Consider the following 15,185-nt stretch of genomic DNA (forward strand, 5'->3'; position numbering starts at 1 on the left):
ATATACATATATATACATATATATACATATACATATATATACATATATATAGATATGTTCTCCAGCTCATGAGACGCACAAATGAACACAGGAGAATTTCCAAATCCTCACTTCACTTTGCAACAATAGAAAAATTGCAATAACTTAGTTATTTTACCTATTATTTTTGTTTTTTAAATTATTATTATTTACCCATTACCTATTTTAAATATTAGATATTTTTATTTTGAGTACTTTTCGTCACCAGCAGCAGAAGCTTCTCTCCTTCCATAATGTTCTTAATACGTTCAGACGCTTGGCAGCACGACGGCTCAATGGTTAGCACTGTTGCCTCACAGCAAGAAGGTCCTGGGTTCAATCCCCAGTTGGCCCTGTGGTCTTTCTGTGTGGAGTTTGCATGTTCTTCTCATGCTTGCGTTGGTTTTCTCCGGGTACTCCGGTTTCCTCCCACAGACCAAAAACATGCATGTTAGGCTGCCTTCAGGCCCAGACCTCCCTTGCAAAAGAGATCTATGATCTCAATGGGATTTGCCTGGTTAAATAAAGGTTAAATAAATAAATTGTACGTTCAGACACTTGTACCTGGTTTCTGAATAACAGCGTTGCAGGCGTTGGCTATCTCCTCTCTTTTGGCCTCATCTGGATACTGGTTGTCGTTGAAGTAGCTATAAATAACAACAGTGTGTTTAAATTAATTTCACAACACATGGACTGGAGTTATTGTCATGTCTGCTGCACAGCCAGTCCAAATGACAACCGTCACAGCTTTTATTTCCTCCGAGTTCAGGTCGTCATTGGTCCTCAAGGAAATAAAAAGTGCAGCAATAAAACAATCTTCCATCTTTTAAGTCTTAAACAGGATTTTGTCCTCCTGTCCTCACCTCTCCATCACAGCCAGACACTCTTTCCTCCACGTGAAGCGGCTTCCTCGGCGTAGCCGGAAAGTTCCGGGAGCTGTGGTGAGGGGCGGAGGGGTTTGTCTCCACTCCATCTCCTCCAGGGGCAGCGGAGCCGGCCGCATGTTCAGAGTCGCACCTGAAACAGCAGAATCAGTTCCTGATGTGAGCAGGTTTCAGAGAGTCCAGCTGCCATACATCTGTGGGTGTGTGTGAAACTAAAAGCCCAGAGACCAGGTGGGAACATTGAGGAACTCTGTTTTCACCCCTGAACCATTGAATGACAGCAGGAAGTGAAACCACATGAACTGTCTGATTGAAACAAAAACAGTTTGACTTTCAGGTGGCTGCACTGTGGAGAGGTCTAACTGGGCCACACAGCCCAGGCTATCAGAACACCAGGACTGTTTCTGCAGCACTGAGGAAGGAGGGGGGCAGAGGTGTGCTGAGTGGGGCCGGGCTCCAGCTGGACAGAAATAGCAGCGAGCAGTCTGTAGTGCTGACGGTGTTGGCAGGGCTCCATCGAGGAGCGTGCTGCAGAGGACAAGGCGTGGAACATCTGCTGCAGACATGTGGATCTGGGCACGTAGGTTTGGATCTGTGACGTGCACTGAACAGAAATATAAACCCAACACTTTTGCTTTTGATCCAGTTTTCCATGAGCTGACCTCAAAGATCAGAGACTTGTTTTTCGTACACTGTAGGCTTTTCCCAAACAGTGTTCACACATCTGTGTTTGTGAGCATTTCAGCTTTGCTTAACCCCTCCCCCTCACAGGTGAGGCATAGCAAGATGCTGATTAGACAGCATGATCAGAGTCAGTCAGAGATAGAGATTCTTTATTGTCATTCTCACCACATGTGGTGAGATGGGGTCCCTTGCACAGGTGTGTTTTAGGCTGACCACAATAAAAGGCCACTCTAAAATGTGCAGTTTTATCACAGCACAAAGCCACAGATGTTGTGAGTTTTGAGGGAGCAGCAGTTGGTTGCTGACTGCAGGAATGTTCATGTTCAGCGTATTTGGCAGTTCACCCAACCAGCCTCACAACTGCAGACCACGTGTAACCACAGCAGCCCAGGACCTTCAACTGTAACACCTCCAGGAGAGCCCAGCCACCAGAACAGCTGCTGCAACAACTGGTTTGCATAACCAAAGAATTTCTGCACAAACTGTCAGAAACAGCTCAGGAAGCTCATCTGCTGCTCGTCATCCTCACCGGGGTCTCCACCTGACTGCAGTTCATCGTCGTAACAGACCTGAGTGGTGAATGCTCACATCCGATGGTGATGACCTGTTGGAGAGGAGCCCTCTTAATGGATGAATCCCAGTTTTCAGTGAACAGGTCGATGGTACACTGCATGTATTGCATCATGTGGGTCAGCGGTTTGAAGATGTCATCGTTGTGAACAGAGTGGCCCATGGTGGAGGTGGGGTTATGGTGTGGGCAGGTGTTTGTTATGGACAACAAGCACAGGTCATTTTACTGTTGGCATCTTGAATGCAGACACCGTGACGAGATTCATTCATGACCATCAGTAAGTTGCAGCGTGATAATGCAGGGCCCCATGTTATAAGGATCTGTGCACGATTCCTAGAAGCTGAAAACGTTCTTGCGTGGCCAGCATCATGTCACCCACTGAGCATGTTCAGGATGCTCTGGATCAGTGTATACGGCAGCGTGTTCCAGTTCATGACAACATCCAGCAACTTCCCACAACCACTGAGGAGGAGTGGACCAACACGCCACAACCAACAACCTGATCAGATCTAAGAAGTATTGGACTGTGGTGGTCACACCAGATATGTACTGGATTTCTGACACCCCTCCTAATAAAGTACAAATGCCACAAAAGAGTGGCCTTTTATTGTAGTCAGCCTAAGGACCACCTGTGCAACAATGCTGCTGTCCAATCAGCATCTTGACATGCCTCACCTGGTGGAGCGATTATCTCAGCAAACAAGAAGTGCTCACCAACACAGACTTACACAAACTTGTGAACAGTACGCCGGTGAAGATTATCAGTCATGCAGGTCAGGATCAATCCCCCAAAATGTAAAAAAAAATAAATATATATATATATATATATATATATATATATATCAACAACAACAACAACAACAACAGGACTTCTATTCTGAAGCTGAAGACATTTCCAACCATCTGGGAGGATTTATCAACTCTAAAATTTTGAGTGGCCTAAATTCAGAATATTGAAACATCTTCAGCTTCAGAAGTCCAGTTGTTTCTGTTTTTAACTTCTTTTTTAATTATTTGAGAAAAAAGGCCTTTTGTGTACATTGAAAACGTCTTGGATCTTTGAGTTGAGCTCATGACACATGGAAGCCAAATCAAACGGGACTTATCCATTTGATTCACCTAATCCACAGTTTTGTTAGGACTCGTCTGCAGCGGTGGTGAAACAGACGAGTAAAGATGGAGGTGAGATGATATCTGTTTATTATCATTTACTAACTGCACACTTACTGATGCTTCATCATTCACACGTTTCGCTTCTTACTTTATCTGTTGAAGGAAGATGTTTCTGTGAGTTTCATCCATGTCTGCACTGAGATGATTCATTAAGTCACTTTGTGACATTACAAAATACATCCAAGCAAAAAGCTTTGATTCAAGGCTTCACTTCATCCACCAGGCAGAAAACTGCCCAGTGGTCCGTGTTTCACAGGGACAAGTATTCCTGTCGCACAACAGCTCAGTGTGCAACAGCAGGAGGCAGAAAACAGTGAGAAGAAACTCAGAAGAGACCCGAAAGGCTAAAAATGAAAAATGAAAGCAAACTTGAAGTACTTTACAGTAAAACTAAAGGAGGTCACCGCAGCGGTGCGATGCACAAACACACCTCTGGGATTAAAACGACACTTTGTGCAGACAGTGTTTCAGAGAGGACGTGTCAGAAATCATCCTGCAGAGAACAGAACCAATCAGAGGCGCTGAAACTGACTGATGGCTCTCTGAGCCTCTTCACACTCACTCTGACAAGAAATGACTTTTTCTACTTATTACTATATTATTACTATATTATTGCTATATTATTACATTGGGACTTATTACTACTAAGTCCTGTTTTTATAAACGCTGATGCATTTTCATCTGAGGTATGTTGGAGGACGTGCATGTTTGAAGGAAACAGCTTCAAACTGAAACATTATCCAGCTCCAGCTGGAAGCATCACCTCGTACGCTGAAAAGTCTGAAACAGTTTGTTACAAACATCCTGACATCTGCAGACAAAGGTACGGAAACATTATTCTGGGCACGTTTTATAACAAATAAAACAATAATTATTTTTCATAGTGTGCTGTCATGCGTCTCTGCATGTGCGGTTCTGAAAGCAGAATGGATCATCTTTGATTCTGGGTGGAAATCAGTAGCATCAAGCACAAAATGCTGACTTCAGCAACAAACTGCAGACACACCAGAGGCTCCAAATGTCCACTGGATATCAAATGTCTCTTTAGAGCAGGTAGTGGGACCACCTCTGCTGCTGTCTCCACATCGTTTCTACTCATTCACACCTGACTTAGAGAAACAGAAGTGTGTGTGGCTGACTGTTGCAGCCGTGTGTACCTGGCGTTGTTTTCTCCAGGATGTACCAGCGGTAGAAGGCTCTCTTCTTCTGCTCGCTCAGGTCGGAGCCGTGCTGCAGCAGCCAATGGGAGATCCTGCTCTGACTGATGCCTGGAAGGAAGCCAAACATCGAATTACAACAGGCTTCACTCCAACACGAGAACAATGTGCACATTTTCACTCAGAGAATGAAGAAAGACCCCTCAGCTCTGATTTTACAAGAGCTGTAAAGTTAACATTCAGATCTGCCTCTTTCTGTGGTTGCACTCATGTTTCCTGGCCTGCTGAGAGCTTCTGTGTGTTTTGTGTAAGCAGATGTTTAAAGGGCCAGCCGGTGAAAATAAATGTAAATCTAGAGGTTTATCAGAAACAGGGATAAGAAGGGGATAAAATCTGTAAAGCTCCTTTCAGGCCGTGTCATTTTCCATTCTTCTGGTGGCAGCTGAACATGATGCTATTTGTTTCTGAATTCCCTCATGGCACTTTTTTACTGAAACAAGGGCAAACAGACAAGGTCAGATCTGGTCTGTGCATATCACTTTCTGGATTGCTGCAGCTACATCAACATCAGCAGTGACTTCAGTGGACTTCTGAATAGATGTTCAGATACATCTGTTTAAACCATCTCCTCCATCCGTTGATACTTACCGTAATTGCCAGTGTACAAGCTGCTATTTTTTTCTCACACTTTGTACCCAGTAGTTTGCATGCAGGAGTGTCTCTCTGTAACTTCCTGCCACTGACTAACATTTTCTTTTAACAGAGCTGGGTGCGCATGGCTCCCAGCACCCCACCCCTCTTGGGGCAGGAGTTTGTGACACAGAGAGAATGTCCTCAGGTAATCAGATGTACAGTGACTCTTGATCAGGGTTTCAAATCCCCAACCATAACTACACCCACTCTGTCATCATGTGACCAGAAGTCTAACCTGAATGACCAATGAGGTAATCTCCTGGACCGTCCCCCAAGATAGACGTGAATTAATTTCTTCAGATCGTTCCCATGTTGTTACCATATTTTGCGCTTCATGCACAGATCTGTTCATTTGTTCAGCGATAACAGAAAACGCACAGAGAATTTCTTACTTTCTAACTGTCAAGTTAAAAGCAATCAATCTGGCTGTCGAACAAGGAAAGAGCGCTGCCAGTAAGCTGCATCATCATGTCGATGGTCAGACATTGGAGACGCAAAGCAGTCAAGTCTGGTACATGTTTTAATAAAATTCTTTCTGTGTACGGTAAAAATGCATTTAAATACCGGGATCTCATTTTAAACTCACATCCGAACACATGAAATGGAGCAAAGACAATGAACGGGAGGGGTCTTCCCCCTCCCGTTCTGTCATGAGAACTCAGTGGAGAAGTCGTCAGATTTATTTTTAAAGCAGTCCGTCAGTCAAGACTGATACATATTTAATTAAAAGTTGAAAAAAAAAAAAATCTGTGCACGATAAATAAATGTATAAATACCATGATCTCATTTAAGCTTAAACGGGTGCATGAAACGCAGCAGAGTAGGCAATGGGAGGGAGGGGCTCTTCCCTGTTCCTCCCTCCTGCTCATACAAGCTCTTTGCCGAGTAGAAATCACATCAAATTTATTTAGAAAATACATTTAAAAACAGCAGCTGTTACCAAAAGTGTTTAACAAAAAAAATCAACGGTACTAGTTCAATGAATATTTACCATATTTTACGGGTACCATTTGACTTCCGGTCACATGACCTGGATAATACTTCTGGGTAATATTTACTGGTATATAGTTTTTAAATAATTTTGGTTACGTAGGTGTTTGGCACTGTTATATCCAGTGATTATGCTTAGATATGTGTATGATGATATTGATATGATATTGTGTTCATTTTGAAGGGTTAACGGTTTTAACCATGAGTTAGACAGTGAAGCATCATGAAGCCGATGATCATAACATGTGTTAAAAGCGAGCTATAGTCTGTGAAATGCCATCTGATGGCTGATTCTTGTACTACAACAAGAAAAGTGCACTTTATATCTGAGCTGGCTGGGTACAGGTCCTGAAGATGAACGGTGGATGCCCGTGGCTAAATAACCAGAGCGTCTTATTTATGTAAAAATTATGATTTATCTTATATTTATTTAGTATGTGCAGCTTAGAAACGGATGCGTTCTGTAGTCCAAGAATTACGGTAGCTGCAGCAGTCGTTTTGGTAAGAGTCTGTGCCAAATCAACAAGTAAACCGCTTAAGGTAGTTTGAGCTGCAGCAGAAAATTCTGTTTTGTTTTCAAATACCACCTTGTGAACAAACAGCTGAGGATTTTTTTTAAATGCCAATGTTAGAGTCAGACTGTATTGATGCTAGTGTTGTAAAAAAAAAAGCTGAGGATGGAGCTTAAAAAACAACAACAGTGGTGTATCAGTGGACTGGACTGCATGGACTGCACTTATATAGCGCCTTTCTATCTTATTTCAAGATACTCAAAGCGCTTTACACTACAATCTGTGCCCCATTCATACAGCACTCTACATCTCTAGAAAGCTAATTGAACAAATCCTTCTAATTAGACTAATCGCTGCTTTAGATCACATTCATACACTGATGGGACACACATCAGAGGCTATGAGGGGTTCAGTGTCTTGCCCAGGGACACTTCGGCATGTGACTGCTGGTGGTTTCAAACCCCCAACTCTCGCATTGGAGGACGACTGCTCTAACCACTCAGCCACAGCCGCCCCAGTGTGAGTTTGGATACTACTAACCTGTTACTTGTGCCACCACAGCCTGAGAGATCCTCCGGTTCCCCAGGAAAGATTTGATCTCTTCTTTTACCAAACTGCTGTCCCTTCTGCAAACAAAGAGCACAGTAACCACAACATTTCTCAAGACCTTTTGGAAGGTGCCAATACAACAACTATTGCTTGAAACTCAACATATATTAACTTTAATTTTCAAAAGTCTTTTGAGACTTCCTGTTATAAAATTGAAGCTGACAACGCCAACGTTTTGATACAGGAAGTGAAAAAAGAACAAAGAGTAATATAAATGTTGAACCTGTGGCTGATGGCTCATTAGGGTCACCTTGTTAACCGCACATCTGGGTCTACCAGTCTGACAGCACTCTTGATAAGACCGCCAACGTGTAAATTAAACCCCAGTCACTGTGAAACAACTAAAGCCCTATTCGCACGTGATTAGTTTTACCTAGGGACCACATGCTATTTGCAATAATTACGGACATTGTCTGTGTTGTTAATCCCGTGCGAGTTGGCCATGTCAGTAATTTGTAAAATGAAAATTACCCCATAAATTACCTACTACAAACCGGATTCCAAAAAAGTTGGGACACTAAACAAATTGTTAATAAAAACTGAATGCAATGATGTGGAGGTGCCAACATCTCACATTTTATTCAGAATAGAACACAAATCACAGATCAAAACTTTAAACTGAGAGAATGTATCATTTTAAGGGAAAAATCTGTTGTTTCCAAATTTCATGGTGTCAACAAATCCCAAAAAAGTTGGGACAAGTCCATTTTTTCCACTGTGTGGCATCCCCCCTTCTTCTTACAACACTCAACAGACGTCTGGGGACAGAGGAGACCAGTTTCTCAAGTTTAGAAATAGGAATGCTCTCCCATTCATGTCTAATACAGGCCTCTAACTGTTCAATCGTCTTGGGCCTTCTTCGTCGCACCTTCTTCTTTATGATGCGCCAAAAATTCTCTTTAGGTGAAAGATCTGGACTGCAGGCTGGCCATTTCAGCACCCGGATCCTTCTCCTATCCATGATGTTGTGATTGCTGCAGAATGTGGTCTGGCATTATCGTGTTGAAAAATGCAGGGTCTTCCCTGAAAGAGATGACGTCTAGATGGGAGCATATGTTGTTCTAGAAACCTGAACATAGTTCTTTGCATTAATGGTGCCTTTCCAGACATGCAAGCTGCCCAAGCCACAAGTGCTCATGCAACCCCATACCATCAGTGATGCAGGCTTCTGAACGGAGCGTTGATAACAACTTGGGCTATCCTTGTCCTCTCTGGTCCGGATGACATGGCATCCCAGTGTTCCATAAAGAACTTCAAATCGTGACTCATCTGACCACAGAATAGTCTTCCATTTTGCCACACTCCATTTTAAATGACCCCTGGCCCAGTGCAAACATCTGAGCTTGTGGAGCTTGCTTAGAAATGGCTTCCTCTTTGCACTGTAGAGTTTCAGCTGGCAACGGCGGATGGCACGGTGGATTGTGTTCACTGACAATGCTTTCTGGAAGTATTCCTGAGCCCATTCTATTTCCTTGATAGTGGCATTCCTGTTTGAGGTGCAGTGACGTTTAAGGGCCCGGAGATCACGAGCATCCAGTAGAGTTTTACGGCCTTGACCCTTACGCACAGCGATTGTTCCAAATTCTCTGAATCTTTTGATGATGTTATGTACAGTTGATGAGGATAACTTAAAAGTCTTTGCTATTTTACGCTGGGTAACACCATTCTGGTATTGCTGCACTATCTTTCTGCGCAACAATGGTGGAATTGGTGATCCTCTTACCATCTTGGCTTCTGAGAGACACTGACACTCTGAGAAGCTCTTTTTATACCCAGTCATGTTGTCAATTGACCTAATTAGTGATAATTGGTCTTCCAGCAGTTCGTTATATGCTCAATTTCCTTTTTCCAGCCACTTATTGCTACTTGTCCCAACTTTTTTGGGATTTGTTGACACTGTGAAATTTTGAATCAACATATTTTTCCTTTAAAATGTTACATTTACTCAGATTAAACTTTTGATCTGTCATCTATGTTATATTACGAATAAAATATTGACATTTGCCATCTCCACATCATTGCATTCAGTTTTTATTCACAATTTGTTTAGTGTCCCAACTTTTTTGGAATCCGGTTTGTATATTTTACTGAACTCCAAGGTTATGTGATAATACTAATCCCATGCAAAAAGGTATCTCTGTGATTTGGACAGAAATAGGTGGGATCCAATACGTAATGAGGTGTTTTTTGTTTAAGCAAAATAATTTGGAAAAATATAGAACAAGGCTATTTTACATGAACGCGCTGCTCACTTTGGCTTTTATAGATGCTGCTACTTCCTTCACCGCAAATGACAGCAGGTGCAGAAATGCGTGTGTGATCAGCTGACACACCCACCCATCCATTCATCCATCCATCCACTATATTTACCCGCTTCTTCCTTTTCAGGCAGCGGGGGTCACTGGTGCCCATGTCCAGCCATCACTGTGCGAGAGGTGGAGGACACCCTGGACAAGTCGGAAGTCCATTTCAACGGGTCAGCGGACAAGTGGCGGGTCAGCGGATGTGCAGTGGGTCAGCAGACATGTGGCGTGTCAGCGGATGCACGGACGCTCGCGCGCGGCTGGAGACAGGTTGTCCATCTGAGCTTAACGTGGCTTTTTTTTTTTACCTCTTAAACCGGCCGGTCGGACCTGCCTCCTCCTCAACAAGTAGATTAACACAATTTTATATTGTGCATTCTTTAGTTTTCTTTGTGCTGATTTGTAAAACCACATCAAAGCCTGAGACCGGCTTGACACGCACATTAAACACATTATTATGGACCGGCCCAGTCGTGACAACGCAGAGCGTTAACATCATATCCAGAAGATATCCGTAAATTTCAGCTAAATCTCAGACTATGGTTATCCCGTGCGAACATGCCACATAAAAAGCAGACGTTGGTGAGTAATTTATTTATTACATGTGGTCCCTAGGTAAAACTAATCCTGTGCGAATAGGGCTTAAGTTTTGTTGAAAAAAGTACCTGAACTGTAAGTGCTCGTCTCACATGTCAATATTCATGTTTCTAGAGTGCTTTACAAGGAAAGAGTACTAAAATCAAATACACAAAGAAAGTACAGTTACTCTGTTGAAATATTACTCAAGTACAAGTAAAGTTACTTGTATAAAAATCTACTCAGGTAAAAGTAAAAAGTTTTCATCTCCATCTTCTACAGCTTATTTGAGGCAACAGGTCCAGGAGAGAAACCCAGACACCTCTCTCTCCAGCAACACTTTTCAGCTCCTCCTGGGGGACCCCGAGGCGTTCGCAGGAAGTTCTGGGTCTGCACTGGATCCTCCTAGTGGAGCATGCACAGAAAACCTCAGAATCAAGGAGGAATCCTAATCAGATGAACCACCTCAACTAACTCCTTTTGAGGAGGAGCAGCGGCTCTACTCCGAGCTCCACCCAGATGACGGAGCTCCTCACCCTATCTCAAAGGCTGACCCCATAAAGGAAGCTTATTTCAGCCATTTGTATCTAGGATCTGGTTCTTTCGGTCATGAGCCAAACCTCATGACCACAGCTGAGGGTTGGATCATAGATGTACGAGTAAATTGAGAACTTTGACTTTTGATTCAACTCTTTCTTCATCATTACTGACCAAAACAACACCTTCATTACTGAAGATGAGGCCCCGGTCCCTCGATTAATTTCCCGTTTTGTCCTACCATCATTCGTGAACAAGATGACCAGATACTCTAACTCCTCCACCTGAGGCAAAGACTATTCCAACCCTGAGGAGGCATTTCTAGTTGAGCACCACGGCCTTGAGCTGATTTTCATCCCAGACACTTCACACTCGACTGCCAACTGCACCCGTACATGCTAAATGAAGTAAAAAGTAGGTAATACCAAATGTACAGTATATATTTGTGAATTTTATCTATTCTGCACAATGTATTACCAAGAAAAGCACACTATTCTAAATAAAATAACATGGTCATGCATTTTGTGATGAAGTTTTCCAAAGCTCCTGGAAGAAGGAATAAACAAAATAATAATGAAAAAGAAGGATGACAGACAAGTATTCTTAAAAATGCTTTAACACTGATGCACACTTAGGGCTGATAGCAACAGAACAAACTGTGGTATTTTTAAAAGACGTAGCAGAAACAACAGGACTAATGAAGCAGAACAGAATCTTTGGTTCCTGCTGTGCTGCAAGTTGCCATTTCTTTCTTTAGGAACGTAGAACGTTGAGACACTGTCACGCTGCAACAGATTCATACCCATCTGCACCCATCCACCCACAGGGACACCTGGACAGGTCTCCAGTCCATCACAGGGACACCTGGACAGGTCTCCACTCCAGTCCATCACAGGGACACCCGGACAGGTCTCCACTCCAGTCCATCACAGGGACACCCAGACAGGTCTCCATTCCAGTTCATCACAAGGACACATAGAAACAAACAATCATTCACTCTCTCTCTCACCTAGGGTCAATAGTTACCAATCAGCCTAACATGCATGTTTTTGGTCTGTGGGAGGAAACTGGAGTACCTGGAGAAAACTCAGAGAAAACATTAAAACTGCACCCAGAAAGGCCCTCAGCCGGGATTTGAACCAGCGACCTTCTTGCTGAGATGAACCCGCTCTAACCACTGCTCTCTCGTGCCACCACTACATCCATTCATGATAAAACTCTTAAAGCCTTTTCACTTTTTATTCTGAGCTTCACTGTGACAGCTTCACCACCACATGCCTCCTGCATGATCAGTGCTGCATTTCACAGGAACACAAAGGCGGCGCCGCCATAAACTAAGGCACAATCAAATCATGTGCATTTTCAGAATGTCTTCAAGGGGCATGTTATTACAGTCTCCGTCCTCAGCGAGGGGAAGGAAAAAAATAAAAACATGCACAGACTTGCAGAAACGGAGGATGTGCAGTCACAGAGTGTACCCACCCTGCTTTCTGGCAACAAGCCTACTCTCTTCCCTGATACTCAGACACACAAACACACAAGCTTATAGCGGTCTTGGCATGATTTCTCCCGGGCACAGAATGTAGTCAATGTTTGGTGCATTTATTTATAATGAAGTGGAGAAAGTTAATTTTTCCCCCACAGGAAAGCCCCCGCCCAGCTTTAACAGCAGTTAAACAGAGTTCAAACCAATCACAGCAGCCTGAAACAGCCAGGTTCACGCAGGCGACATGGAGCACACTTCAGGGTCCTGAGCGCTCTGTTGGCATATTTCAGAAATGAGAATGCGTCACGACTCTTGACACCCAGCATCAATATCCTCCCATCAGCCTCTTGTGGCGCAGCTAAAATTAGAGCTTGAAGAATGCTGCTTGTATTGACACCAGCGAATCGATGTAGAACGGGCTGTTGTACAAGACGGAGGGAAGAGTCAGGGTGGGGGAGGGGATGCAATAGATGCCAACTCAGAAGGCCGAACCCCTGCAGAGGGGGAAACATGCACTTTAAAGAGCGAGGTATGGGAAGGGCATGGCATCGTTGGCGAGCTGAACTCCCCACGTCCTCGCCTCCGTCAGACCTGCTGGGTGTGATGCAGAGAGGACACAAGCTGTCTGTACATGGTGTGTAATCTAATGGGAAGCTGGTGTGAATGAGCTACGAGACAGAGAAGCAGAGGGGGGCCCTGATCACCTCTTCACACAGGACAGCTGCTCACACCCACACTAGAAGACAGATAATGTGCAAAGTGCTTGGACAGGAGCAGGAAATCACCACCAAGTGCACCATGATGGATGAAGAACACTGGACCTGTCAGAGCAATGCTCTAATTACTATGGAGCATGTCATCTGATGGTGCTTGATGCAGTCATTTGAGCAGAAGATGGAAAGGGTTTTCATCTGTTCCTTTGTGGGAAATGTCTGAAGACTTTTCTAGCACCTCCCACAGGAACAGAAACCTCCCCAGCTCTACCCAGATGTTTGTTTCTTACCTGTCGTCTGAACTAGAAAGACTTCAGACCGTCACTGTCATATTTATGATGCATCGTGTTGTTGAAGATGTTCAGTCAAAACAATTGTGTTGCAATGCTAAAACTGCACTCTCATCCAAACTGAGTGGGAAAGATTATTAACAGTAATATCTTGCCTGTTATAGATAGCTCTAAGAACATCTACGTAGTTGGTAGAAATAATTTCAGTCCATCAGGCACAACAAGCTAACAGCCAGTGTAAGTGACGACCAACGTAGATTGTGCCTACGTTTTTTGTTAATCATATTTTTCTACTACATTTGAATCCTGTCTCACCAGCCCCCCCCCCCCCCCCCATAAATAAAAGACCAATTTGCAGCAACTGTTTTTCACAACAGGTGTTGTTTGGTCTTTAACACATGTGAGGCTAATAGACATAGCACATGTGTCAGTAAGCTGGTAAAAAGCAGAGAACATCTTAAACACTAATCCCAGCTGCTGCTTCAAATGATCACGTCCACATGGTTGGGACGAAGACTTCTGGGGAGTTAAAACTTACTCCTGCGCTCAAAGTGGGCTGGTACTGTTCTGTGCTCAGTGCCGGACGGACCGTCACTTTTTATAGCACGACACCACTTCTCATAAAGCTGCCGGTACTTGGCATCAGTGTCACCAGCTGTAACATACAAACTACATTACCCACAGGGCATTGGGTAATGGCAGGAAGTCAAGAATGGCTCTACACTGCTTCTGATTGGGCCAAATAGACGAGCTCATGAGGAATGATGATTAGTTAAAAGTTAAGCATAAGGAGCCAATTATTAGAACAGCTGAGCAAGTGCTGGAATCAGATCTGCAGCTCTGAGGACCATGATGTCTACGATCCGTACAGACGAGGACTGTTGCTTTCAGAAAGTAAATCTAAAGTAAAGTTAATGCTTGATCAACCAATTCAGTTCAATGCAAAAATACTTTATTAATCTCAAAGGTAAATTAAATGTTGTTGTAGCTCATCATCCTGGTTTCATTAGAGCTGTTCTAGATGCTGATGGCTGTGGGCAGGAAGGATCTCTTGTAGCGGTCCGTCTTAGAGCAGATCTGAGGAAACTGGCTGCAGATGTTGATCTATCACTTGGTGGATTTCTTGGTCTTCTTGGGCAGCAGGACCACCTGAATGTTGGGCAGAACTTCTCCCTGAGCGACGGCCACTCTTCCCAGCAGCTTGTTGAGCTTCTTGTCATTGCAGACAGCCAGCTGCAGGTGTCCGGGGATGATCCTGGGCTTTTTGTTGTCACGAGCTGCGTTTCCCACCAGCTCCAGGATCTCAGCGGTCAGGCACTCAAGCACCTCCACTAGGTAGACGGGGATGCGTTGACGGCACCTCCTTTTTAACTAATTTGTGATTTGGGGCTGTAGCAGAGATATTATTTGAGCTTTTGAGATGTTGATCAGCTGCTCCCAACTATAAAAACCACCTTGTTGTCATGGTTACACATCATAACAAATGTCCAAAAGCAAAAATCTTTCAGTAAAAATCCTTCAAGCTGCACAACATCTGATACCAGAGGAAACAATCATCCAAAAAAGCGACTTACATCCAGAAAATAGAGGAATTAAAGTTTCCAAAAGCAACATCCCAGAATAAAAGTAAGAGAGCTGCTCCAACAAGCAGCCACCTTCAGCGGCGCAATTCTAGAAACGAAACAAGAAACAAGATGTGGATGTTTAACTTCAGTGTGGAGCGACACATCAGGCTCCTGTCGTTTTGTTTGGGGGTTGTTAAAGAACCCCTCTGCTTTGACCGGCAAGGAATGAAAATCTCAAAGTTTTATTTTATTTTTTTTACATATGAAACTATCTGTCAGAGTAATATTATAAGATAAGACTTTATTGTAAATTTTACGCCTTTAGGTGTCGAGATGGTGTAGAGGTAGGGCAGCCGACTTGGGACCGGAAAGTTGGGACTGTAACGATCTGCACCTGCCCTGCTCTGTGCAGATAGTTAATGAC

The 15,185-nt window shown here is 43.6% G+C and overlaps 1 protein-coding gene across 1 annotated transcript in view; it reads right to left on the minus strand.

Moving 5' to 3' along the window:
* The window catches only part of LOC119418024 (homeobox-containing protein 1), a 43,789-nt gene that overhangs the window by 7,835 nt on the left and 20,769 nt on the right, over positions 1-15,185 (minus strand). Inside the window, exons 2-5 of the mRNA XM_037685269.1 lie at positions 7,223-7,308; positions 4,488-4,598; positions 882-1,035; positions 583-665 (exon numbers count right to left, since the gene is read on the minus strand). Coding sequence (XP_037541197.1) covers positions 583-665; positions 882-1,035; positions 4,488-4,598; positions 7,223-7,308 — 434 coding nt within the window. The remainder of the gene's footprint in view (positions 1-582; positions 666-881; positions 1,036-4,487; positions 4,599-7,222; positions 7,309-15,185) is intronic.

The sequence above is a fragment of the Nematolebias whitei genome, chromosome 12 (genome assembly GCF_014905685.2).
Source record: "Nematolebias whitei isolate Nwh7 chromosome 12, NemWhi1, whole genome shotgun sequence".
NCBI classification, from domain to species: domain Eukaryota; kingdom Metazoa; phylum Chordata; class Actinopteri; order Cyprinodontiformes; family Rivulidae; genus Nematolebias; species Nematolebias whitei.